The sequence below is a fragment of the Aotus nancymaae genome, unplaced genomic scaffold, assembly GCF_030222135.1.
Source record: "Aotus nancymaae isolate 86718 unplaced genomic scaffold, 86718_ANA_hifiasm-v0.15.2.pri h1tg000017l, whole genome shotgun sequence".
Lineage (NCBI taxonomy): Eukaryota > Metazoa > Chordata > Mammalia > Primates > Aotidae > Aotus > Aotus nancymaae.
Genome location: NW_026988429.1, coordinates 317133 through 343529, shown reverse-complemented (window position 1 = coordinate 343529; position 26397 = coordinate 317133). Strand labels below are relative to the sequence as shown.

General features: G+C 43.1%; 3 protein-coding genes and 1 long non-coding RNA gene across 4 annotated transcripts; 2 read left to right on the top strand and 2 right to left on the bottom strand.

Moving 5' to 3' along the window:
* Positions 1–214: 214 nt before the first annotated feature.
* Positions 215–6342, bottom strand: CUNH2orf78 (chromosome unknown C2orf78 homolog). The gene is made up of 3 exons (XM_021670948.2): positions 6246–6342; positions 3077–3862; positions 215–2187 (listed from the first exon to the last, which is right to left on the bottom strand). Exons 1-3 carry the CDS (start codon positions 6340–6342, stop codon positions 215–217), a joined length of 2856 nt encoding a protein of 951 aa, XP_021526623.2.
* Positions 2095–21697, top strand: LOC105717181 (uncharacterized). Its single transcript, XM_012452213.3, has 5 exons — positions 2095–2220; positions 9444–9509; positions 10490–10564; positions 17724–17964; positions 21223–21697. The coding sequence occupies exons 2-4, from the start codon at positions 9458–9460 to the stop codon at positions 17822–17824; spliced, it is 228 nt and encodes a 75-aa protein (XP_012307636.2). The 5' UTR covers positions 2095–2220; positions 9444–9457; the 3' UTR covers positions 17825–17964; positions 21223–21697.
* Positions 12721–17264, top strand: LOC105717178 (V-type proton ATPase 16 kDa proteolipid subunit c-like). The gene has a single exon (XM_012452211.3). The coding sequence runs from the start codon at positions 16680–16682 to the stop codon at positions 17145–17147; it is 468 nt and encodes a 155-aa protein (XP_012307634.1). The 5' UTR covers positions 12721–16679; the 3' UTR covers positions 17148–17264.
* LOC135275611 (uncharacterized) lies at positions 18876–24416 on the bottom strand. Its single transcript, XR_010343221.1, has 3 exons — positions 24313–24416; positions 21870–22032; positions 18876–21279 (listed from the first exon to the last, which is right to left on the bottom strand). It is a non-coding gene; the product is annotated as an uncharacterized LOC135275611 (long non-coding RNA).
* Positions 24417–26397: the final 1981 nt, after the last annotated feature.

Here is a 26397-nt window from a genome sequence, read left to right as displayed (position 1 = left end):
TCCTTCTAAGGCAGCCTTTGATCCCCACCCCACCAAAGAAAACCCACAGTAAACAGCATCTCAAAACTCGAAAGCCTATATATTATCTATTAATTCTATTACATTTCTTTATTAAGTTTTAAAAACATGTTGTCAGAATAAATGAATTAGTATCTATCTATATATTTGGAAAACCAGCTGGTATCCAAAGTAAAGGCAACAGTCTCAGCAGCTCTTAGAATCTGTAGCCATAGTAATCAGAAATTTCCATATCTTTTTCCCTTTGGATGAAGAACTGCAGTTTTCCCAAAGAGGTGTATTTGGCAGCATTCTCACGTTCTTGCTGAGCCTTCCTCTTCATGGCCTCGCGCTCTGGCCTCTGCTCTTTTGTGATGGGCGTTGACTCTACTGGCCCAGAAATGTCGGGTTTCCTCCACGGCCTGCGTTGTAAGCTGAAGTCTTGGATTAGAAATTGATTCTGAGACCTGGGCAGTGACTGGAGATTGGTCACAGCAGTGGAAACAGGCTCCTGCTGGGGAGAAGAGCAAGATGATGTTTTATGGGGCACTGGCCTAGAAGCAGGAGACTGAGAGGCAGTAGGAGGCTGGTTAGGGTTGGCTGAACCAGGTTGGATTGCATTGGTCGAAATTGGCTGAGCTGGTCTGGCGGGACCTGTCAAAGATGTGTTGGTAGGAGCCGGTTGGGACAGACTGACTGCAGTCGACTGAACTGAGTTAGTAGAACCAGGTTGAGCAGGGCAAGCCACAGCAGGACTACATGAGGCTGGAGGGTCTGGCTGCCGAGAAACACGTCGAGCTTGAGGTTTGTCCGGGGTCAGAAAGGGCGACGGTACCAACTTGACCTTCTCAGGTGGTGGCAACTCATGCTGGGATGGAGACGGACGCTCTTTTTTAGCACTATCCAGTTTCTGTGCCTTGAGTTGAGTTTTCTCCGGGCCTTTCCCCTCACGTCGGGTATCCAGCCATGGTTTCAGAGCTGAGAATGGCTGGGGGTTCTGGGCGTTGCTTGAGCTTCCCAGAGTCCGGGAGGAAGAGAATCCAGTTTTCTTGTCGATCTTTTTCCCCAGTGCATGGAAAACTTGCACGGACTCTAGCATGCGCATGCCTAGGGCACTTCGTGGCTTTTTGAAGGTCTCTTGGCTAAGCTCAGGTTGATTTTTCTTGCGCTTTCTATTGGGAATGGCTTGCTTCTCTTCTACCTTGACTTTGGTCCCTGACTCCTTACTGTTTTTAGATTTCTTGGAGCTGTTCTCTCTGCTTCTTTTGGTCTTCTCCTGCCCATGCCTCTTAGTTTTGCTGCTCCTGCTGGATGCGGCTTTGTGAGGTTTGTTGCTAGAATGCTTGCCCGTGTTCACAGAAGTGCTGTCACTGGCGGTGGCACTGCAAACAGCCACTTCTCCCTCTAATAGGCTCTCTGGGTTCTTTGGCTTGATTTTGGCCTTGGGAGCACCATGGATAGGCTCGGCAGCTTTATGCTTGTTCTTCCTGACTTGATTAGAGTGGCCCTTTCTGACACTTGAGTTTTCCTGCACCTGATTTACCTTGATGGCACTGGGATCTTTGGCTTTCTTTGCTGAGGGACTTTTGGATTGGTCAAGATCTTGTAAGGAACTGAAGATGGAGGGACTTTGGGGTTGGTCAAGATCTTGTAAGGAACTGAAGATCGAGGGGAGGTGAGTATTCTCTACCAATGTAGTGATGTCTGCAGGATCACTGCTAGACTCAATCCCATTTTCAAGTATCCCTTGGCCCTCAAGACTCAGGCTGTTCTTTCTCAGGTTGGCATTTTTGGAACCAGGCTGCTCCTCTTGGCCAAGAGGATCAATGCAGGACAGAAGTTGGTGTGTATCAGGGATTTCTAAAGGAAGCAGTGGAGGATCTTGATTTTCTGTTGGGAACTGGTAGGCATCTAGAGGCTTTGAAAGCTTGGTTTTAATCTCATCCAAATCCTTATTCTCGGTTTTGTCCTGACTTGGAGCTGGAAACACTGTCAAGAGATTAGTTGGACCCTGGACTGGAACTATCGTTGAAATGTCCCCAAGCTCAGGTGATGGATTACTCTCAAGTAATAACTGGGTATTTCTGCTACTGCAAGACTTGGAGAATTCTGAAGTTTGTGCAAGATAAAATGTCTGGCTTGAAGATTGCAATCCCAGGGAAGTATCCATCCCCAGGGAAGTTTCCATCACTGCAAAGGAATCAAGGAAGAAGTCAATCCCTGGTAAGTGAGATGCTCTCCCTAACACCAATGCAGCAATGGGATACCTTTCTAACACAGGCAAGGCATTTCTACTAGCTCTTCTTCAGGATTATGGACAAGACCCTGTATTGGGTGATAGGCAGTGACTGTTCTCTTACTGGTTATCATTTGATGTGATTGTTTCTTGACTTTCTTTGAATTTCATAAGGTTGTTGTAAGCCAAATAAAAAATAAAAGTGATTTTTCTATAGGAGATGTTTTATAAAGCCTCATATTCTCATATAGGGTCATTTCCATTCTCTCCACTCTCTTAAGAGAATAAGAACCCCTTACGCCATGGACTAGGGGAGAGAGGGGAGCCCTTACTCATGAAATATATAAGCAAGCATAGATTCTGAGCCTGTTTGTTTTGGAGAGGATCTCTGAGCACAAGGTCTTAAATCCTATTTTAAGTTAAGGAAAATCAAAGTGTCACTGTAAAAATAAGAGTTCTGAAGTGCCTTCCAAAGACACTAAAGTAATAGATTAAGGAAGAAAGTTACAGCGTGCTGATGCAGGGGAACTGATCAGCCAGGGCACTAAAAAGTGTTGTATCTCTTGGGACTCTCGTTTCAAATTTAGTATATGTGCTGCCGAAGCGAGCACATCTCTTGGGACTCTCTCACATGAGGCATAGATGGCCATTATAGTGTTCGACTTTCCCACTTAGAAGGTGTTCTTACGTAGAGCCTGAAAATGAACTGCAGTGCCCAAGAATAGTGATTGAAGTCTCAGGACTTAAATTCTGCCTATCTGTGGACTTACCACTCGGCTATAGATGTGACCCTCCCTTTCAATACTGTGTTTATTCCTCTCCTTTCTTGTTGATTGTACTCACCTTGAAAACTGGTTTCTGTGATGGGTTGAGCAGACACAGAGTAATACATCCCAGAAGTGGAGACTGGTGGTAGAATATTTGTGGGCTGAACCTCCTTTAGCACCATCACCATTTCTGGTTGATGGGCAGAGGCCCTATTTCCTGTATATGACACAGAGCCATAGGATTGCAGCCAGGGGCCAAGTTCTCCAGAAAGTTGAGGCCCCAGTGTGCCTGGATTATAATAATAGACCTGGCTTCCTTTCTGGTAGGGAAGTGACAGGCTCTGGTAGGGAAGTGACAGGCTATGGCCCTGCTGATTAGGAATTTGAGATTGTGTCCCCTGAACAAGGCTGGCAGATAGTGTTGGATACAGAGGGACTATAATATTGGCATCTGAGGTTTTATCATGCTGGGCTGTCATAGACATGGAAGAGACAGCTGTGTTCTGGTCAATGACAGTCACAGTGCGGTCCCTGAGTGAGGATGACTTCTTTGCTGTGCTTGCTGTAATATCCCACTCAAAAACGCTTGAATAAGAGGCAGCTGAAGCAGAGCTATGGCTCTGGCCACTAACCCCAGACAACATAGTTGTGCTAGAATGTTGGTAAAGGTAGGCACTGCCCGTGAGTGGCTGGGAAGAGGTGCCAGAGGCTGATGGCAGTAGCCATGCTGAGCTAACAGCTGGAGCAGAGGCCCTGGAGAAGTTGGAGATGCTTCCTGTTAAGGAAGCCGCATTGCTCACCACAGGAAGAGAGAGCTGCAGAGAATTTGCAGTCCCGAGTAAAGAAGTATTTTGGAAATCTTCTGTAGGAAAGAAGAGAGAGATGAACAAATTGATGAGATTGAGAAAATTTCACCTTATTTGAAGAACAGCATCATCTTAAAGTTGTTTCAATCAGGAAGCCTCTAATACCGATATTCACTGAGATACCAAAAGCCAAACAGTTTATGATGGCCATGAGTGCTGAAACAGTTTGGTCCTCTTGTGATGAACTGCTTTTATGTCCAATTTGAGCACAGATGTGCAGAAGACCCAAGCGGTCTGGCTCCATACGTTATTTCCTAGGCTAGAAGCAAACTTCTCCCTTCCCTATCTTTCCCTTGAATCTGGGTGAGTATTGGTTCATAACTATTTCCTAGAATTGGAACATTTTAGAACTGGGAGGTCCCTAGAGAAGGACCTCATTTTATGAGTAACTGAGGCTGAGAGAGGTCAGATTGACCTGTTTAAGATTTACCATTATGTTAATGTCATTACCATGACTTCCTTGCCAGGAGTCTTTTCTCTGAGCATAGACCAGAAACCAGGAGAAATAGAACTTTTAATATGGTAATTTTGGCCTATGAGTATATAGTACAGCTATTACTTTTATAATTCTTACTGTAACATTTTCTTCTACAGGTCATGTGACATTTGCTAGCATTTACATTTAACCCAGGCCATTGGTAAATCTGAAGGGTTGTTCTTTGCCCTCTTCAAGCCTGGTTTTTTATCATAAGTCAAAATACTACCTGATAGTTTCACAAAGAAATTTTTTTATTTTTTATTTTTCATTTTTTGTTTGTTTTTTGTTTTTTGTTTTTTTGAGACAGAGTCACTCTGTCACAAAGGCTGGAGTGCAGTGACTTGACCTTGGCTCACTGCAGGCTTTGCCTGCTGGGCTCAAGCAATTCTCATGCCTCAGCCTCCCGAGTAGCTGGGATTATAGGCGTGCACCACTGCACCTGGCTAATTTTTTGTATTTTTAATAGAGACAGAGTTTTACCATGTTTGCCAGGCTGGTCTCGAACTCCTGACATCAAGTGACCTGCCTGCCTCAGCCTCCCAAATTACAGAGATTATGACGTGAGCCACCGTGCTTGGCCTGGAAGCATCATTTCTAAAACACATTTCTAAAGTGATTGTATTAAAAACTGTCAAGTGTCATCTATGTTCAAAAAGGCAAAAGAAAAAAGCAGCTGAATGTGACTTCTGATAAACTGCTTTTTTTAGGGATACTCTATTCTAGCCTATTTCCTTCGTAGTTTATTGATATAAGCATTTGCTAAAACCAACTTCATTTTGCCCTATTCTGAGTAGATTTCACTCTGTTGTCTTTCTGCTTTTCTTCTAAAATTTAAAATACATATATTTTTTCCCTTGAAATCATTTTGTCATTCTCCAAAGAGTATCCAAAGGGAAGTGTAGGGGACTCTGTCTTTCTGCTTTCATTTAAAATCCCAAATTCCTTACCCTAGAATATCTGCCTCCTTGTAACCCAGAACTCTTCATTTTCTCCTTCCATCTAGTTCAGATAGGAATCTCCAAAATGTGAATATTACTTTTGTTTATTTCAGACAGGGTCTCACCTTGTCAGCTAGGCTGAAGTCCAGTGGTGTGAACATGGCTCACTGCAGCCTCAACCTCCTGGGCTCAAACAGTCAACTGATCCTCCCACCTCAGCCTCCTGAGTAGCTGGCATGCCCCCACACCAGGATGATTTTTTTAAGTAAATTATAGAGATGGTGTCTTGCCATGTTGCCCAGACTTGTGTGGAACTCCTAGGCTCAAGCGATTCTCCCATCTCGGCCTCCCAAAGCACTGAGATTACAGGCAGGAGCTACCATGCCCAGCTGAATATTAAAAACATCACTATACATCACTAAATATAAAATAGTAAAGTTGAAATATTAGTGAGGGAGATGGCCTCCCAAAGTGCTGAGATTACAGGTGTGAGCCACCATGCCTGGCTGAGTATTTAAAACATCACTAAATTTAGTGTAGTTGAAATGTTAGTGGAGGGAGACTATTACACATGAAACACCTCAGATTATGTTGCCAGTTTTCTACACCACTTAGGTTTTCTCTCTGATTCTGTTGAAACGAACAGCCTCAAATGTGTCTGATTTCATTTTCTTTATGTTGCCCTTTAAGACTCAGCATTAGAAAAGAAAGGGACCAGAGGGAATAACCAATCTATTATCCTAATGTAACAGATGAGGAAACAGATTTTGTGAGAGAATAAAAGAAATATCTAAAGTCACACAGCTAGTAAATGTCAAAGCCAAAACTGAAATGAGGTTTCTAGATTTCTCCTTCAATACTTTCCCTGTTATTCCAAGCTGTTTGGGACTATAGGGGTAAAGAAATCTAAAGTTAGGGGGAAGAAGTAGAATGATAAACTGTCAAGAAATGTTCTCTCTTTACCTGACATGGTCAGAGAAGAAGAAACATCAACTGTAGATGCAAGGGATGAAGAGACGATCCTAGCGGATGTCTGGGTGGCTGAAGCCAAGGAGTGCATGTGTGCGGTATGAAGGCTACTGGTCACACTGGTCACTGGCCACTTGTGATGATACAAATCTACCCCAAGATTCTACTAGGTGGCAGTAGGCTTGGTGAGAGAATGATGTCACAAAGCAGGCAGTTGAAAGGTATGCGATAGCCAATAGGGAGGCCAGGTTCCCAGGAAGATGGGATTGGCTGGCAGAGGTGGTAGGAAAGCTGAAACAGTGTTCATCTCAGTGTTTCTTATACATGTTTTGTTTTCCTAGTTAGTGCTTTTCTCACTAACTTCTCTTATAACTGTGATAAAATGAGTTAGGACTGAGTTGCTGGTGATTTCTGTGTGGAATCAGCTGGTTTGGGGGAGGAAATCTATGGATATAATCATTTTCCTTGGTTGTAAGCTTTTAGAAGCACCTGAATTTATCTTTTTTTTTTTTTCCTTGAGATGGAATCTCACTCTGTTGCCCAGGCTGGAGGTCAGTGGCACAATCTTGGCTGACTGCAATCTCCAACTTCGGGGTTCAAGCAATTCTCCTGCCTCAGACTCCTGAGTAGCTAGGATTACAAGTGCATATTACTACACCCAGCTAATAATTGTAATTTTAGTAGAGGTGGGGTTTCACCATATTGTCCAGGCTGGTCTCTAACTCCTGACCTCAGGTGATCCACCCACCTTGGCTTCTCAAAGTGCTGGGATTACAGGTGTGAGCCACCACGTCTGGCCCTGAATTGATCTACTGAGGGACTTTTCTAGTGTGAGTGAGAAGGTACAGAATGCCAAGAGCCCACAAGAGGATAAACTCAAGATGGGACCTCTGAAGATAAGTATTGCATTTATAGACCTATTTTCTCATCTCTTCCAATAATGCTACTAATATTATGAGATATGAATTTTTTCCATAATTGTATGTGGGTGGGTGATGCTTATCTGAGAAGAAATTCGGAAAGGGCTGGCAGTGTAGAGTTAGGCTTAAGCTATACAAGGTTTTGAAGTTTTATTTTCCCCCTTTGATCTTAGTTTCATGCCTCAGATAGCCTGCTTCCATGCTTGTATGTAATGTGAGACTAATACACACTAAGTATCTGCAAGCCAGACTAGTGTCTGTTTTCTCTACATTCCAGTGGAAATCAAGGGAATCCATAGCTACTACAGATTATACTGGTGGTATAAGGTGGGAGTATGGTAAGATTATTTCTGATAGCAATAAAATGTTTACTTATTAAAATATTCAGTTCTAACATTCAATTCTAGTTAGGCAAATGCTTATTATAGGTTGACCTTTCTTGGTCCCCAGCTTCTATAATGATACTCTGTCCATAGTTCCAGCCACTTAACAATCACCTTCAGTCTTAATATCATCTTAACCTCTAGAATAAATCTTAAATGTAGGATGAAGACCCTGAAGAGCTTGAGCACAACACTCTGGAACTTAGCTGTAAGTTTTACCATGACCTAAAGCCTCAATATTTATAGTTAGGGGTTTGTCTTGTTTCGAAAACCTACTCCCTGCATTTTGCACCCATCAGGATGACTGGTACTTGGTGTAACGGAAACAGTCCTTTTACCGGTTAGGCCCTGCCTACTCTCTCCATAGTCTCTTTCTGGTTTTATAGAAGACTGGAATCCCTCAAACTCCAATATGGTATCTGGGGCCCTAGCAGATACTGGTAGACTTGTCAGTATCAACTGCTTAGCTGTTTGGTGCTCTAAGTATGCCTTGCTCCTGTGATTTCCATCCTAGAGTACTATACACGTGTGAAGGCATTCTTCTACCTCATGTTGGACTCAGTCTCATCTAAAGACCTACACTTCGTCAGTTCCCATACTTTGTAGAAACCCTATTCTGCCTAGGTCTGGGTTTTGTTGTGTCAACTGTAACTGAGTTTGTTCTCACCCCAGTGTTGTGTCTTTTAGCAAACTGAAAGTGTAAGCCCAATATAGTTTTTCTGGTTTCTGAAAATCTTAGGTCACATTTTGTATCTTGTCATATCTATAGACATTTGTACCATATGTAGAATTGGGCCACTATGCACGTATCGGATTAATTCATAAATTCCAAAAGAATATTGTATTATTTATTTATTTAATTTTTTGAGCTGGAGTCTCACTCGGTTGCCCAGGCTGGAGTGCAATGGCACGATCTCGGCTCATTAGAACCTCTGCCTCCTGCGTTCAAGGCATTCTCCTGCCTCAGCCCCCATGTAGCCTGGACTACCGGTGTAAGCCACCACATCTGCCTAATTTTTGGGCTAATTTTTGTATTTTTAGTAGAGACATGTTTTCACCATGTTGGCAAGGCTGGTCTCAAACTACTGACCTCAAGTGATCCACCTGCTTCGGCCTTCCAAAGTGCTAGGACTACAGGCATGAGTCACTGTGCCCTGCCAGAATATTTTATAATTGAATGGCAAATTTGAATGTGGACTGGGTGCAGTGGCTCATGGCTGTAATCCCAGAACTTTGGGAGGCCAAGGCAGGCAGATCACTTGAGGTCAGGAGTTCAAGACCAGCCTGGCCAACTTGGTGAAACCCCACCTCTACTAAAAATACGACAATTAGCTGGGCATAGTGGTGCATGCCTGTAGTCCCAGCTACTCAAGAAACTGAGGCAGGAGAATAATTTGAACTCGGGAGGCAGAGGTTGCAGTGAGCTGATCATGCTACTGCTTTCCAGCCTGTGTGACAGAGTGAGATTCCATCTCAACAACAACGACAACAACAAATAATTGAATGTTCCTAATTGTATGTTTGCTATGTTCGGCCAACATGTCTTTTTCTTTTTCCAGTTAACAATTTATGAATATTGACACATTTTTAATGATGTGGAAATTTTCAGAATTGTAAAGGTTTATGTATTTAAAACTGGTTGGAATATTACTGTCTCAAAAGTGTTAATAAAGCTAATGGCCTAGCCGTATTAACGTTCATTTATTCAATAACTCTGACCTTTCTGATCCTTGGTTTACCCAACTCTAAAATGGTTGCAAAGATTACTAAAAATATATGTAAGATACTTCCATAAATCAGAAACTAAAAAGTAAAAGTTACTTTTAAAAATCCACAATCCTAATTACTTAGAGTTTAATCTGGAATTTAGTATTCTATTCTATTTTCAGAGCTGCTATAGGACATGCTGTTCTTTGCTGTTCCACTTGTAGCAGAATTCAACGTTTTTCTAACAGGTACAGATCTTTATGCTTGAGACTGTGTGGAAACCTTGGACTTGAGCTCCACTCTCAGTTATTTTTGGTACTTGCTGAAACCTAACTACATCTGTCCACTTCTAGCATGATACCTGCTATGTGATAGAACCCAGTAAAAGTTTGGCTGTGATGGGAGTAGATGTTTGTGCATTATTTTTGGAGGATAATTAGGTAGTATCTTTCAAAATTTTAAGTTTGTATGCGTTTTATTCTAGACATTCTACTTCTAGGAATTTAGATATAGCTGTATATGTGTATAAGGATGTTCACATTGCAGCATTGTCTGTAACAAGATTTCAAAAAACCTGAAAACAACTAAAGATCCATTAACATTGAACTGGCTGAATACATTATGGTATTTTAATTATGTTACTGATAATCCAGTAAGTTCCCTATGGCCACTAAAAAATAGAATGTAAGTATGCATAAATTGGGAGAATCAGTGTTCGAGATACATTGTAGATTATGAATAGTTGCTCCTTTTATATAAAAAGAGGATATACATCTGTGTGCAAGTAAATATTTATACACAATATGCAAAATGTGAATGTAAGCATTTGTAAATATCTAGAACACACAAGGAAAGCGGGGGGAGGTGGTACTCGGGGGAGTTACGGGGCGGGGACAGAGGGACTTTCCTGTGCCACACTGTTTGAATTTTGAAGGGTGCATACACACCCTCATTGACCTGTGCTACCGGCCTCTGGCTAAAGAGGGCGCTGTAGCCACCAAAGTCTTGTTTACAAATCAAGCGTCTCAGTAAGCCTGCGTGGTTACGTCCTCACGACCGACGTGCGCAATAGCGAGACGCCGGAGCGCTGCGTGGGTGGCTTCTGAGTCTCTTTAGGACTAGAGTCCTATCCTGGCACTGAGGGCACCGGACTGGCGCTTTTGGCCGCCCTGGCATTGGGTGGGCGGCTTCTTGGGACCCACATGAGCCAATGGCATCATTCCTGCAGTGGCTGGGTTCGGGGACGCGACTTTCCTGGAGGCTCCTCGGCCAAGAAGAAGGGCGGAAACCACATCCCCGAAAGGTAATATGTCTTGGGCCCTTGGCATGGCCTTTCCAGCTCGTGGCTTCTGGGCGTGGGCTTCATCTTTTGTGGTCTTTGCGTCTCACTTTTGTTGTCACAATCTTGGCTTGTCCGCCTCTTGCTTTGAGGCTTTGACCCTCTTCGCCACCCGCTGTAGCTAAAAGGGTCAATGTCTGTGATGTCCTGTGATTTCTCCTTATTCTTGTAAAAACGAGGTTCTGGCCAGTGCTCTTATGTAAAATAAGGAAGGATTGCTTTAAGGTGGGACTGTTACTTTTGAGGACACTCCTTAATTCACAAAATAGAACCTTCTCAATTCTTTGTTACTTGGCACGGAAAGTGTAATGATTTGAGTTAGGAACCCAGCATTAGTAGCACTCTGTGATCTAACATGGAAAGTTGGTTTGTATTGTTTTCAGAAATCACAAAGAGCATATGTTGTTAGTCCTAACAGGCCTCATTTGAGAGATGTTCCTTTATACGTACAAATGATTGATTTTGAGACTTTGCACGCATGTGCAGAGAACTGTTTTTACTCCTTGAAACCATCCTCCACCATCTCATACCTCAGTAAATCCTCCTCATTTTATCTCCTACCCTTTGTCACCTTCTGTCAGCATCCTAATACAGGTCTTGCTAGACCTGTTGCAGTTTGGTTCTAATTAGTGTATTTCTTGTTAATTTCCATCCAACCGTTGTTTTTTTTTTGTTTGTTTGTTTGTTTTGGTTTTTTTTTTGAGACGGAGTTTCGCTCTTGTCCCTCAGGCTTGAGGTCAATGGCCGGATCTTGGCTCACCGCAACCTCTGCCTTCCGGGATCAAGCGATTCTTCTGCCTCAGCCTCTCAAGTTGATAGAATTACAGGCCCCTGCCACCACTCCCATCTAATTTTTTTGTATTTTTAGTAGAGACAGGTTTTCAGGCTGGTAATCAGGCTGGTCTTGAACTCCTGACCTCAGGTGATCCACCCCCCCCTTGGTGTCCCAAAGTGCTGAGATTACAGGTGTGAGCTGGTGCCCCCAGCCCAATCCGTTGTTCACAGCAACAACAAAAATCTTTTCTTTTTTTTTTTTTTTGAAACAGGGTCAAGCTAGTGTGCAGTGGCACAATCATAGCTCACTGCAAGTCAGCTTCTCAGGCTCATTCAGTCCTCCCACCTCAGCACTCCTGGTAGCTGAGACTACAGGTGTACACCATCATGCCCAGCTAATTTTGTATTTTTATTTTTATTTTTTTATAGAGATGGGGTTTCACCATGTTGCCTAGGTAGTTCTTGAACTCCTAGTCTCAAGCGATTCACCTGCCTCAGCCTCCCAAACTTAGGAGACTACAGGCATGAGCGACTGTGCCTGGCCAAGAGATCTTTTTAATAGGTGATTGCTAAAAATTGAAATCGAATTGTAATTGGAACATTGCTCATGAGCATTGCACTTAACATTGTTTCAAGACTAAAAAAGGGCCAGCCATGGTAGCTCATGCCTGCAATCTCCACACTTTGGGAGGCTGAAGTGGGCTTGATCACTTGAGGTCTGGAGTTTGAGACCAGCTTGGCCAATATGGAGAAACCCTGTCTCTACTAAAAATAAAAGAATTAGCTGAGCGTGGTGTTGGACCCCTGTAATCCTAGCTACTTGGGATTGCTGAGGCACAAGAATCGCTTAAACTGGAGGTTGCAGTGGGCCCAGATCATGCCACTGCACTCCAGCCTGGGTGACAGAATGAGCCTGTCTCAAAATAAATAAACAAAATTAAAAAAAAATTTTAAGAGTAAAAATGAACTTTTTGTCTATAATACGAGTCTGTGCATGACCTGGGATCCCATCTTCTTCTCCAGCCCCATTTCTTGCCACTCTTGCTTTTCCTCACTTTCTATGCATCATATATACAGAATTAACCCTAGTTAAATTCTTTTTTTTTTTTTTTTTGAGACGGAGTTCTGCTCTTGTTACCCTGGCTAGAGTGCAAGAAATTGCAAAGGATCTGAACAGATAATAAAACTATTTTTCTTGAAAAATGGGGAAAATCTCAGTACGGTTAAAGTGGTATATTAGTATGAGTTCTCCAGAATGATAGAACCAGTAGGATGGATGGATGGATGGATGGATGGATGGATGGGCCGGTGGGTCCCAGTAAGTGGGTGGGTGGGTGGCAGGGCTTTTTTATTACAGGAATTAGCTTATGCACTTAGGAAGGATGAGAAGTTTCATAGTAGGCTGTCTAAGCTGGAGAACCAGGGAAGCTGGTAGTGTTCAGTGCAAGTCAGAAAGCATCAGAAGCAGGAAACCCGGTGGAGTAACTTTCAATCCAAGGCTGAAGGCCTGGAAATATTGTAAGGGTTGGAGAACACTGGTGCGAGTCCTCAAGTCCAAAGGCCAGGAAGCTTGGAGTTCCGATGTCCAAGAGTAGGAGAAGGTAGGGTATTCCAGTTCCAGGAGTGAGCACAATTGGCCTTTCCTCTGCCTTTTGTTCTTTTCAGGCCCGCAGTCTATTGGATGGTACCTACCCATACTGAGCGTATCCTCCCACTCAGTCTACCCACTCACACACCAGTATCCTCTAGAAACACCCTCACAGACACTCCCAGAAATAGTACTTCACCAGCTATCTAGGTATCTCTTAATCCAGTCAAGTTGACACCTAAAATTAACCATCACAAATAGCAAGGTATTATTTTTTGCCTCTTAATTTAGCAATAGGTGTTTTTTGTTTATTTTTGTTTTTGGAGACAGAGTCTTGCTCTGTTGCCCAGGCTGGAGTGCAGTGGCGCAATCTTGGCTCACTGCAACTGCCACTTCCCAGGTTCAAGCAATTCTCCTGCCTCAGCCTTGTGAGTAGCTAAGATTACAGGTACCTGCCATCACACTGGCTAATTTTTGTATTTTAGTAGAGATGGGGGTTTCACCATGTTGGCTAGGCTAGTCTTCCAACTCCTGACCTCAGGTGATCTACCTGCCTCGGCCTCCCAGAGTGCTGGGATTACAGGCATGAGCCGCCACCCCTGGCCTGTTTAGCAACAGTTTTTGATAGGCATTCTAGTGTAGTGGTTGTCAGGCTGGACCTGGTTTTGCATCTGGGCTCTGTTACTTGCTTTGTGATCTTGTAAGATACTTAGCCCATCTACATTTCCATTTTTCCATCAGTCAGATGGAGATTTTAATAATACCCCATAGTGGTTATTGTTGACAGTTAATGTGGATTTAAACAGTTGAGCACATTGTAAACACTTTCAAAACTACATTGGCATTTTTAGGCCATGCATGTTGGCTCAGCACTTAGGGAGGCCGAGGTGGGAGGATTGCTTGAGCCCAGCAGTTGGAGACCAGCCTGGGCAACATGTTGGAACCCTGTTTGTTTGTTTTCTTTTTTGAGTCAGATTTTCACTCTTGTTGCCCAATCTAGAGTGCAATGGCACAGTCTAGGCTCACCGCAACCTCTGCCTCCCGGGTTCAAGGGATTCTCCTGCCTCAGCCTCCTGAGTAGCTGGGATTACAGGCATGCACCACCCACTATACCCAGCTAATTTTGTATTTGTAGTAGAGATGGGGTTTCTCCATGTTGGTCAGGGTGGTTTCGAACTCCTGACCTTAGGTAATCTGCCCACCTCAGCCTCTCAAAGTGCTGGGATTACAGGCGCGAGCCATCATTCTTGGCCTGGCACCCTGTTTTTATTAAAAAAGAAAAAAGCACTTTTTAAAATTTACTTTTTTTTTTTTTTTTTTGAGACGGAGTTTCGCTTGTTACCCAGGCTGAGTACAATGGTGCTATCTCGGCTCATCCCAACCTCCACCTCCTGGGTTCAGGCAATTCTGCCTCAGCCTCCTGAGTAGCTGGGATTACAGGCACGTGCCACCATGCCTAGCTAATTTTTTGTATTAGTAGAGACTGGGTTTCACCATGTTGACCAGGATGGTCTCTATCTCTTGACCTCGTGATCCACCCGCCTTGGCCTCCCAAAGTGCTGGGATTACAGGCTTGAGCCACCGCGCCCGGCCCTAAAATTTACTTTTTTAAAGGTTTTTTTGTTTTTGTTTTTTTGAGACAGAGTCTTGCTCAGTTGCCAAGGCTGGAGTGCAAAATTGCATTCTTGGCTCACTGCAACCTCTGCCTCTCAGGTTCAAGAGATTCTTCAGCCTTAGTCTCCCAAGTAGTTGGGATTATAGACTCACACCACCAGGTCCAGCTAAATTTTTTTTTCTTTTTCTTTTTGTATTTTTAGTAGAGACGGGGTTTCACCATGTCGGCCAGGTTGGTCTCAAACTCCTGACCTCAAGTGATCTGCCTGCTTCAGCCTCCCAAAGTGCTGGGATTACAGGCATGAGCCATCGTGCCCAGCCTAAAACTTGACCTTTTTAAAAGATGTAAACAAACATTTTAAAAACATGTTGCTAGTGGCATTGAAAATTGGTTTAAGCCTTTTGAAGCACTTTTCAAGAGCCATAAAAATGCTTTACCTATTAATTTCATTTTGAGACTAAGGAAATACTTCAAAATGCAGAAAAAGCTATATTTACTTAATCCTTCAGCACATTTCTCAAACTCCCTACCATGTGTCGGACCCTGGGCTGGCTCAGGATCTGGCAGTATATGTTTTGCGATGTTAATCCCAGCATCATTTGTGGTCGTGGAAAAACTCGTAGCTGATGTATTTCCAACAGTTGAGAATGTAGCTAAGTAATTATTATTTCCACACTACAGCATTTTATAAAGCCATTGAAAGTGGTAGCTTATTTATGATAAGTGAAAATAATAGGCTGTGATGCAACAGTCAGAAAAAGATGCTGGGGAAAAGAACAAAAGGAAATACTAACTAATTGAATTATAGTAAGTGGGATTGAGGGCTCTGTAGCAGGGGGTTATTTTTTCTTTTCTCAGATTTCCAAATTTTCTTTTGTATAAACAAGTAAATTTGAATCCTATTTTTTCAAATTTGTTGCATGTACCATGGTTAAAGTTGTTCTACACTTTATAATTTATGTATATTTGTTTATAAAGTGGAAGCAGCTGTTTTCAGTATTAAATAGCTTATTGTGTCTTATGTCAATCCTACCAGACTTTGGGGGAGAGAAAGTATTTAATTAGAATAGTATGGGCATGCATTCCGTGCATTTATCTCTGTAGGAAAAGGTGGAAAGGCTTCTGGGAATCCACTCTGTGCCAGGGCATTGTGGGTAATTGAAATGTATTTTCTTAATTTAGCTTCATAACAGCCCATGAAGGTGGAAAGTGTTATTAGCCCCATGTGTGACCTTAGCGGATAAACTACTCAACTTTTATTTCTCTGAGTTCGGCGTCGGCAAGCAGGGGCAACCCATGCAGCTGGTGATCCAGCAGCCTCCGAAGCCACGAGCCCTGATCTGGCCCCCGCAGGTGACGTTGACGCAGACACCCATGGTCGCGCTGTGGCAGGCTCACAACCGGATCATGCTCATTACGCCTCAGCAGATCCAGCTGAACCCGCTGCAGCTAGTCCCTGTGGTGAAACCCGCCATGTTACCTGGAGCCAAAGCCCTTTCTGCTGTCTCGGCACAAGCAGGTGCTGCACAGAAAAATAAACTCAAGGAGCCTGGGGGAGGTTCGTTTCGGTAAGGAATGGACCTGTGTACACTGGAGGAGCGTGGCCAGAACGGAGAAGAATCCAGAGTCCGTGCTGCTCTGTTCCTGTGCGTGTGTCTTTCCCACACGGCCCTGGCAGCCGGGAGCTCCAAGGCGGCTGCTCCACGCTCACTGTGACCTCGCCGTCACACAAGTGCGTTTTCCTGTGAAGTTGGCTCAAAGTGGTTTTGCTTCATACACAGCCAGAAAGCAAATCAACTGATTTTTTTATATGAACTAAAATAAAATTCATTTTTAAATTTAAAAAAAAGTTATAGGGAAAAGAACTTAGAGAAATGAAAGTTAAGTAGTTTATCTGCTAAGGTCACACAGGTAGGAAATAGTAGAATGTACATTATTTTGTAAATTTATGAATTTAAAATATAAAAATACGATTTAGAGCGCAGTGGCTGACGGGCCGGATCGCCTTCCCCACCGCCCACCTGCTCGCGTTCTCTCCCTGCCCGTCCTCGCCCTCGCTTCCGCCACTGCCCGCAGAGCTCGCCCCCTCGCCACCCGCAGACATGTCTGAGTCCAAGAACAGCCCCGAATATGCTTCGTTTTTCGCTGTCATAGGCGCCTCGGCCGCCATGGTCTTCAGCGCCCTGGGCGCTGCCTATGGCACGGCCAAGAGCGGCACCGGCATTGCGGCCATGTCCGTCATGCGGCCGGAGCTGATCATGAAGTCCATCATCCCAGTTGTCATGGCTGGCATCATCGCCATCTACGGCCTGGTGGTGGCAGTCTTCATCGTCAACTCCCTGAATGATGACATCAGCCTCTACAGGAGCTTCCTCCAGCTGGGCGCTGGCCTGAGCGTAGGCCTGAGCGGCTTGGCAGCTGGCTTTGCCATCGGCATTGTCGGAGACGCCGGCGTACGGGGCACCGCCCAGCAGCCCCGACTATTCGTGGGCATGATCCTGATCCTCATCTTCACCGAGGTGCTCGGCCTCTACGGTCTCATCGTCGCCCTCATCCTCTCCACAAAGTAGCCCCTCCCAAACCCACCAGCCACAGAATATTATGTAAAGACCACCCCTCCTCATTCCAGAACGAACAGCCTGACACACACGCACGGGGCCGCCGCCCCCAGTAGTTGGTCTTGTACATGCGCAGTGTCCTAGTGCCCATCGTCTGTTGCCCCGGCCTTGCCCCTGCCTGCCCCGTGCCGTGGACATCTGGGCCCACTCATTGCCCCTCCAGGCCGCTGGCGCCCTACCCCCTAGAGTGCTCTGTGTATGCGGATGATGAAGAGTTGTCATTTCTCTTAACTGGATGTTTATTTATAAAGATCTGGCCTGTTCTTGCATCTGCGGAGCGGCCCTCGTCTCCCAGCTATCTATAACCTTAGCTAGAGTGTCGCCTTGTGGGTTCCTGTTGCTGAGACTTCCTGGATGGAGCCGCCCTCGTCCCCGGGCCCTTGGCCCTGCGCGGAGCTGTGTCCAATAAAGTTCTCGGATGTGTAAAAATAATAATAATAATAAAATAAAATATAAAAATACAAATTTAAAATAAAAATTATTTTGTTAATCCTAGTAATGGCTTATTACTTTTTGTTTTGCTTTAAGAACATTTTCACGGAATCCAGATGTTTACCAGAGATGCCATATCCCTCCTCCTGGTACCCCTGGAGAAGGTTATTCACACAGGAGGTACACTTGGAACGTGAAGCCAAATGCCAGTCGAGCAGCCCAGGAGAGAAGAAGGTGGTGTCCTGACAATGCCTAATTACCCCAGACTATCCTATCCAGTGATACAAACCTGTCCTGGAATTACACCTGGAGACCCGAGCTGGCCTGAAGATTACTGGTATGACTTTTAATTAGATCAGGTCTAATGAGGTTTCCTTATTGTTCCCTTATGTGTTCAAGCTTAAGGAAAAATTAAATTGCTGTTTACCTCTGCTGATAAATTTGCAGTAATTACAGTATTGCAGGAAAAAAGTCTGTTATTTCAGTCTTATATATTTCTAAAGGAAGACCATATTTTAGAACTGAAACATTAAGAATTTCCCTTGCAAATTATTTTTTAAAATTCTATCTTGTTTTTCTATGTATTTCTTTCTGACTAGAATTGTGATATGTGTGTGTTTATATACAGAAATTGTTACTGTTTTTATTATGTTCTGTTATTGACTCAAGTGATATCTTTATTTTCTATAACTGTTCAAAATTTCTATTAAAATCAACGTAGGAGATAATTCCTTTAGGACTAGGTCACTATCTGTAATTAATAGTATGTTTTCTTTGTTTTGTTTTGAGATGGAATCTTGCTCTGTCACCCAGGCTGGAGTGCAGTGGTGCCATCTAAGCTCACTGCAAGCTCCGTCTCCTGGGCTCAAGCGATCCTCCCACCTCAGCCTCCCTAGTAGCTGGGGGCTGCAGGTGTGGATGGACTACCATGCCTGGCTAATTTTTTCTATAGACCGGGTTTTGCCATGTTGCCCTTAGCTCAAGCAAATCCATTCACCTCAGCCTCCCAAAGTGTTGGGATTACAGGCATGAGCCACTGTGCCTGGCCTACCTTCGCTTTTTCTGAGTTGCCTCTTCTGCTGCTATACCTGTGGAACACATAGACAGATCATTTGGGAGGGTAATTATTTTTACTTGCAGAGGAAGCCAGAAGCCTTTGCTGGCTCAAAGAAGTGTTTCATTATCATAACACATAGTAAGCCTTAGTAAATACTTGATGACTACTTGAGCAGCTTGGCTTCATTTCAGTTTATTTTTATTTATTTATTTTTAAATTTTTGGTAGAGATAAGGTCTCACTTTGTTGCCCTGGCTGGTCTTGAACTCAAGCGATCCTCCTGCCTTGACCTCCCAAGTGCTGGGATTACAGGCATGAGCACCATGCCTGACCATTGGCTTCATTTTTTAAAATATCTGATTTTTAGGATTTGTGTCATTGAATGTCTGATGTTGCACAGGTTATTTTCTCTTTTCTCATCTATGAACAACGTCTGGACCCTGATCTTAAGGAGATATTGTAGCTCAGCTGTTCTTGTCCGTAACTGATTAGCTCAGTCAGGTTGCTGTAGTAAGAACCCCAAAAGTTAGGTTCACATACCCGATGCACAGTAAGCCAAACAATGACATTAATGCTTAGGAAGGCTTATTCAATTTGGCCAAAGTATGAGGGTGGGAGAGTCAAAGTCTCAAATCTGACCTTCCTTTTCATGTAATTGGGGGCTTTCCTTGATGATCAAAGCTGTTTGTGTCCCTCGGCCGGTCAAACTTGTGGATGCCATCAAGGATGTCAGCATGACCTAAGGATCAGTTCTCTTTTAAAAAAAAAAAAAAAAATACATTACTCTTGTAGGCAGCTTCTGAGGATTAGGATATGAAGTTAATCACTTGTTAGTGACTACCCTCTACCAAAATGACTACGTGCAAGCAGTCCTGCCTGGAGAAAGTTAAGGACAAAGAGAAAGAAAAATAAATACAATAAATACCTGATGATATGCTGTGTTATAGTATCCCCACTGACATTGTTCCATTCCTCAGTCTTGAGTTGGGGTGTTGACTCAGTCTAACTACTTCCTGATGGCAAGGGGCATTCCTAGTGTGCTGAGGAATGGAACTTATTTACCTGCAGTTGAAAATATTCACGTCTCAGGACTTGGGCAGTTTTGTCGTAACATCATTGAACAGGGTGTCAGGAGCTTCAGAGAGGCGATCTTGCAATTCCACATATATAGTGCAGCAACAGTATAATCTACAACCAAGGAGTATTCCTGTTCCTATGTCATAGCTAGAATTACCAGTAATTATTTCCACCAGGAGGGTTGTTGTGACCAGACCCATGAAGATAATCACTAGTTTAGTGACATCATAAAGTTGGACATAGCATCAGTTTGTACATATTTGAAAGGTTGAATTATTTTTCTTTGAGTATATACCCAGTAGTGGGATTGCTGGGTTGAATAGTGGTTCTTTTTCACTTCTTTGAGAAATCTCCCAATTACTTTATACAGTGGCTGAACCAGTTTGCATTCCTACCAACAGTATATAAGCATTCCCTTTTCTCTGAAGCCTTGACAGCATCTGTTATTTTTTGATTTTTTAATAATCAGAATTCTGACTGGTATGAGATGTTATCTCATTGTGGTTTTGATTTGCATTTCTCTGATGAATAGTGATGTTGAGCATTTTTTCATCTTTGTCAGCTGCTTTGACATCTTCTGTTGAGAAGTGTCTTTTCCTGTCCTTTGCTCCCCTCACCTTTTTAAATTTTTTTGAGAAAGGGTCTCACTCTGTCACCCAGGTGGGAGTGCGGTAGCATGATCTTGGCTCACTGCAACCTCCGCCTCCCAGTTTCAAGCAATTCTCATGCCTCAGCCTCCTGAGTAGCTGGGATTACAGGCAACAAGCTACCCAGCTAATTTTTGTATTTTTAGTAGAGATGGGGTTTCAACATATTGGCCAGGCTGGTCTTGAACTCTTGGCCTCAAGTGATCTTCCCACCTTGGCCTCCCAAAGTGCTGAGATTACAGGTGTGAGCCACTGTGCCCAGCCCCTTTGCCCATTTTTACAAATGGAGTTATTTGATTTTTGCTTTTTAAATTTTTACATTTCCTTACAGATTCTGGACATTAGACCTTTGTTGGATGCATAATTTCCTAATATTTTCTCCCATTCTGTGAGTTGTCTCTTTATTGATCATTTATTTTACTGTTTAGTTTAATTAGGTACCAGTCATCAATTTTTTGTTACAATTACTGTTCAGGACTTAGTCATATATTATTTTCCAAAGCCAATATTGAGAAGAGTATTTCCTAGGTTTTCTCCTAGTATTTTTATAGTTTGAGGTCCTCCATTTAAATCTCTAATCTGTCTTGGTTTTTTAAAACATAGTGAGAGGTGGGGGTCCAGAGCTCTCTTCACTATTATTCTGGTTTATTACTAACCACTGGCTTGCAGGAATTTAGCCTCCAACCCAACACTGGGGAACACGTATGTTATTATGACAAGGTCAACAGAAATAGGAAAGTCCACATTACATTGTTATTTGGGGAAAGGTTGTAAATAATTTCAGTAGATAGAGTTCTTGTCTTCATTTTTCCCAGTTTGTAGAGGTGAACTAATTTGTTTGCTGCCACAAGTATCTGAAATGGATCGACAATCTACCAAACAGAGCAAAAAGAATGAATTACACATGGAGAATCTGTACTGCCTGGAAACACAGGCATTTCCCATGTTAGAGCCAGATCACAACCATTTCTGTTTAGGGCAGGACCCAGCACTTCTGCCTCTATTCACTGTTGTAGTCAAGGCTGGCTTCATCTGACTTGGACAAAAATTTTTTTCCCCAAAAGGTGACAGAATTTTAGGCTACCCTATAACATCACAAAAATTAATATATACTTAAATGCTCTGTATGGCTTTTTTTTTTTTTTTTGAGAGAGAGAGTTTCACTCTTGTCACCCTGACTGGAGTGCAGTGGTGCAATCGAAATTCACTGCAACCTCTGCCTCTCAGGTTCAAGTGATTCTCCTGTCTCAGCCTCCCAAAGAAGCTGGGATTACAGGCACCACCACCACGCTCAGCTAATTTTTTTATATTTTTAGTTGAGACAGGGTTTCACCATGTTGGCCAGGCTGGTCTTAAACTCCTGACCTCAGGTGATACCTGCTTTGGCCTCCCAAAGTGCTGGGATTATAGGTGTGAGCCACCGCACCTGGCCAACCCATTCAGTCTTAAAATTTATATTTACCACTGTAGGATTTATCAGTGATCCATCGATGGTGCCTTCCATGGCTTTTCTTCTCAAGTCTCCTGCATTTTTTACATCTTTAAATAACAGGAGGGTCATCCTGTATTCAGGAAATAGGTCCAGCTGATGTGTTAACTGCATTTGACAGATAAGCAGGATTCTACTGCACACAAAATGAAAAAACCAAGAGGTATCTTTTGTTTAAAAGTTAACATTAGAAATCATTTCTTAAGAAATATTCAATAACTTTGACAGTAACATGATTTAAAGTGTTAAACTAGAAAAGTCCATTGCAAAAGCCCACTGGGCATCCTCATGAGCTGTTGCCTTTCTAACCCTGCTGAGCTGTTTCTAGTTCCGCTGCTATTCCTGAAAAGCCAAGGGGCCCAGCTGGTTGCTGTTTGTTCAGATGAGGCAGGCTCAGATGCATAGTTGACAGGCTGCTTCCCCAGTAGACAAGTCGTAGCAGAATGTCAGGAATTTTTTAAACCAAAGGTTACTTACGGTATTAATGAAGCCTTACTCTATCTTAGTCTTTTCAACTTCTGATCTCATCATTTTATTTATATTTTAGCAAGGCCTACACATACATATTAAGGAAGAAAATAATTTTAAAGAATGAAGTATCATACTTGACCCAAAGATTTTCATTCCACACATGGAAATTAAGCAGAGAGGGTACGATTATTAAATAATCAATCCTGCTCCTTTCTTGGACATAAGCTTAACAAGGAAAGGTTATTATCTATAAAGACATAAAAGAAACATAAAAGACAACATGAATAACTAGAAAGACATGACCATATCTTTGAATGGAAAAACTATGTATCGCAAAAATTTCTTTAAAACAATTTCAATCAATTTCTTAATATTTTGGGGTGGCAATTTGATAGACTCATTTTATCCTTTTACCTGGCAGATTATATTTCTAGAACTCTTTCTGATGGAATTCATTAGGAATCTAAGAATTATAAGATGTTCCTCTCATTATTTTAACAGTAAAAAGCTGAAAACAACTTATCTAGCTAATAACAGAATTAGTTGTGATTTAACAACCATTAAAACGTGGTCTTAATGGTGTGTAAAAATGGCAATAAATAACGTCAAGTAAAAACATCTGAATGAAAAACAACACAAATTGTGGTCAAATCATGGGCTTTTAAGAAAGCTTTTAAACAAATATTAAAAAGAAAACACACCAAAAAGTTAATGTTATCACTCACTTAGAATTACATTTGACTTTATTTTTGTTACAAACAGAAAAAAAAATATTTGCGAACAATATCCTGGCACACAGTTCAATCTTTAGTCATGCTAAAGGGAAAAAAATGGATACAGAAAGATATAATCAGTAGGATACCAATTAAAGATGCACACATTTTTTTAAAAATGCATGAAGGAAACACACTAAAATATGACCATCTTGTGTAGTGAGATTATGAGGTAATTTTTATTGTCCTTTATACAAAGGAAAGTATTTTATTATGTATGCTCTGAATTTTCTACAGTGAGCATACAAAACATGAGTACACATAATCAGAAAGGGAAAAAATTGTGGTTTTAACACTGGGGGGAAGAACTCTTAGAAAACCTCAAAATAGTTTGTTCTTGTTTAGTGTAATTCACTCTCAGACCAGAAACTTGGAATCATCGTTGGGTACCCAACCTGTCACTCAAATCCTATAAATTGATAAATTTATAGGATTTATCAAATCCATAAAGTCCTGAATTTTCACCTCCTGAATATACTTTTGATTCGTCCACTTCTCTCCCATATGTAGGCTAGGTCACCACCGCTCATCTACAGCGGTAGCCTCCTAAGTGGTTTCTCACAATTCCTGCCCTCTCATAATCCAGTCTTCCCCCGAAGTTATAGAGATCCTTTCAAAATGTACATCAGATCTAGTCGTTGTGCTGCTCTTATGACAAAGCGCCTACTTTGTGTCACGGTGATCCATACCGTAATATCTGGTCCCTGTCTCCCTCTTCTGCTACCGCCGCAATGGCCTTCTCTAAGCTCAAGTCACAAAGCTTTCTCCCCGATTTTGCCCTATCGGACAGGTAGTTCCCTCTCTCCTTTCAGCTCCGCTTGACCACTCTTCCCTCTCTTCAACTCCATTTGGAGTCCATGCAGCGCCCAGAACCCCGGGACTAGGGCTCTTTTTAGTCTGAGGACTAGCTCCCTTTTGGTCCCAATCACAACTTTAAAGACTCTTGCGCCTATCCACTGTCTGTCTCCTCACTGAACGATATTTCTTGAGGGGACAGACTGACTCTATCATTCTCGTGCTCCATTCCCGTGCTCCATTCCCGGAGGCTGGCCTCGTTGGCGCTTGATAAACAACAGCTGAAGAACCCGCAGCCATTGTCCCAAGGACACTATTAAAGCTGCCGGGACCCTCCCCTTCCCGAGCTGGCCCGTTAGTGCACCAGGAAAACTCACCATCCGGTTCCCAGTGCGTCTCGGAAGATCTCCCGCTCTGAAACAAAACTCACAACTTCCGGACGCGACGGCTAATCCCCGTTTCCGCGTCTTCTTCGAGCCGGTTTCCGGTCCGCCTCTCCAGCCTGAGTCCGGTCTATGAACGCGAAAGAGAACAGGAGCTGTAAGCCGCTTTCGACAAAGGAAATTGAAAACTCTATGTGCTGGGACCGGAAACTGAGGTCAGGTTTCGAGTCTCCGCTCTGTCTTAACCTGTGTTGGGCGATGCACCGGACGTCCTCCGTTTCTTCCTATACAAGGAAAAGTACTGACCAAGATGAGTTCTACATGCATTTTGCTGCTCCAGATTTCTTAGTTCTTTTACAGGGTCTTGTCTCCTATGACACTTTGGACTTTTTAGTTTAATGCTGGAACAAGTTAAAACTTTGGGAGATGATTGGGAAGACATGATTATGTTTTGCAGTGTGAGAAGGACATGAGATTTGGGGGTGCAGGAGTGGATTGATAGAATTTGAATATATGTCCCTGCCAAATCTCCTGTTGAATTGTGGTCCCCATTGTTGGAGGTGGGACCTGCTGGGAGGTATTTGAGTCATGTAAGTGGATTTCTCATCGCTTGGTGTCCTTGTATAGTGAGTGAGTTCTAGGGCGATTTGGTTCTTTAGAAATGTGTGGCACCCCCCAACACACACTGTCTCTTGCTCCAGTTCTCACCATATGATGTGCCTGCTCTCCCTTCTCCTTCTGCCAATAGAAAAAGCTCCCTGAGGCCTCCCCAGAAGCCAAACAGATGCTGATACTATGTTTCCTGTACAGCCTACAGAACCATGAGCCAATTTAACTTCTTTTCTATATAAATTACCCAGTCTAAAGTATTTCTTAACAGCAATGTAAGAACAGGCTAATTGGGGGAGTGAGAGAGGAGATGGGGAGGCATGACACACTGGGTTAAAACATGAAGGACATTCAGCCACGCACAGTGGCTCTTGCCTGAATCCTAGCACTTTGGGAGGCCAAGGTGGTCAGCTCACCTGATGTCAGGAGTTCAAGACCAGCCTGACCAACATGAAGGAAACCCCCCATCTCTATTAAAAATACAGAATTAGCTGGGCGTGGTGGCACCTGTCTGTAATCCCAGTTACTCAGGAGGCTGAGACAGGAGAATCGCTTGAAACTGAGAGGCAGAGGTTTCAATGAGCCGAGATTGCACCATTGCACCCTAGCCTGGGCAACAAGAGTGAAACTGTGTCTTAAACAAAAACATGCAGGACATTCTATTTCTAGGAGAGATGAGAGGCTGTTTTGGTCAGTCTCTATCACAGGATGCTATATTCCCAGTACATTCCACAGTTATCCTAGAGAACCATAAATGAGAAAGGAGAAAGAACTAAGTTGGTCCAAGGCCACCTGGAGAACTGTCCTGCAGTCTGTGCCCTTAATTCAGATTATCCCCCTAGCAAAGTTAGTCCATTTCATATGCCCACCAACCTCTTAGTATCTGGAGGCAGAGATTTGTCTTATCAGATCGGCGTAACACCTTGACAGACACAATGTCAGTGAAACATTGTTAAGCCATAGCCAGAATGCATTTTACTAGGCCCAGGAGGACTGCTTAACAAACAGCTGATCAGGTCTGCCTGGAGCAGCAACCTAGTCCCGGATCCAGTGATCCAGGTAATAAGTTGCTAAAGAGGTCCAAAAAGGGTCCCTAAGGGGGGCCCAGTATCTGCAGCAAGTGGGTCTCCTCCCAGATCTCCCCTAATTTTCTATAATACATACGTTGTTCTCTAGGTACAGTAGCAGCTATTGGCAATTGAACACACTTATCTCAGTTTGGTAAATGGAAGTCTAGAGTAACTACTTTGTTTAATACAATCCTTTTGGCCAGGTGTCGTGGTTCATGCTTGTTATTCCAGTGCTTTGGGAAGCTGAAATAGAGTGATTGCTTGATGCCAGGAGTTCAAGATGAGCCTGGGCAAAATAGTGAGACCCCCATCTCTCCTAAATATTTTTTTAAATAGCCAAGTGTGGTGGTGTGCACCTGTAGTCAGAGCTACTTAGGAGCCTAAGGTGGAAGATCACTTG

Bases quoted from the DNA above. Each gene is read 5' to 3' on its own strand.
- CUNH2orf78 (XM_021670948.2), bottom strand. From the start codon at position 6,342: ATGCACTCCTTGGCTTCAGCCACCCAGACATCCGCTAGGATCGTCTCT. The intron at 3,863-6,245 runs GTAAAGAGAGAA...TCTTTCCTACAG, and splicing joins TTCTTCTCTGACCATGTCAG to AAGATTTCCAAAATACTTCT. The intron at 2,188-3,076 runs GTGAGTACAATC...ATTCCTTTGCAG, and splicing joins CACAGAAACCAGTTTTCAAG to TGATGGAAACTTCCCTGGGG.
- LOC105717181 (XM_012452213.3), top strand. From the start codon at position 9,458: ATGCTGTTCTTTGCTGTTCCACTTGTAGCAGAATTCAACGTTTTTCTA. The intron at 9,510-10,489 runs GTACAGATCTTT...TCATTCCTGCAG, and splicing joins ATTCAACGTTTTTCTAACAG to TGGCTGGGTTCGGGGACGCG. The intron at 10,565-17,723 runs GTAATATGTCTT...TTTTGCTTTAAG, and splicing joins GGAAACCACATCCCCGAAAG to AACATTTTCACGGAATCCAG.
- LOC105717178 (XM_012452211.3), top strand. From the start codon at position 16,680: ATGTCTGAGTCCAAGAACAGCCCCGAATATGCTTCGTTTTTCGCTGTC.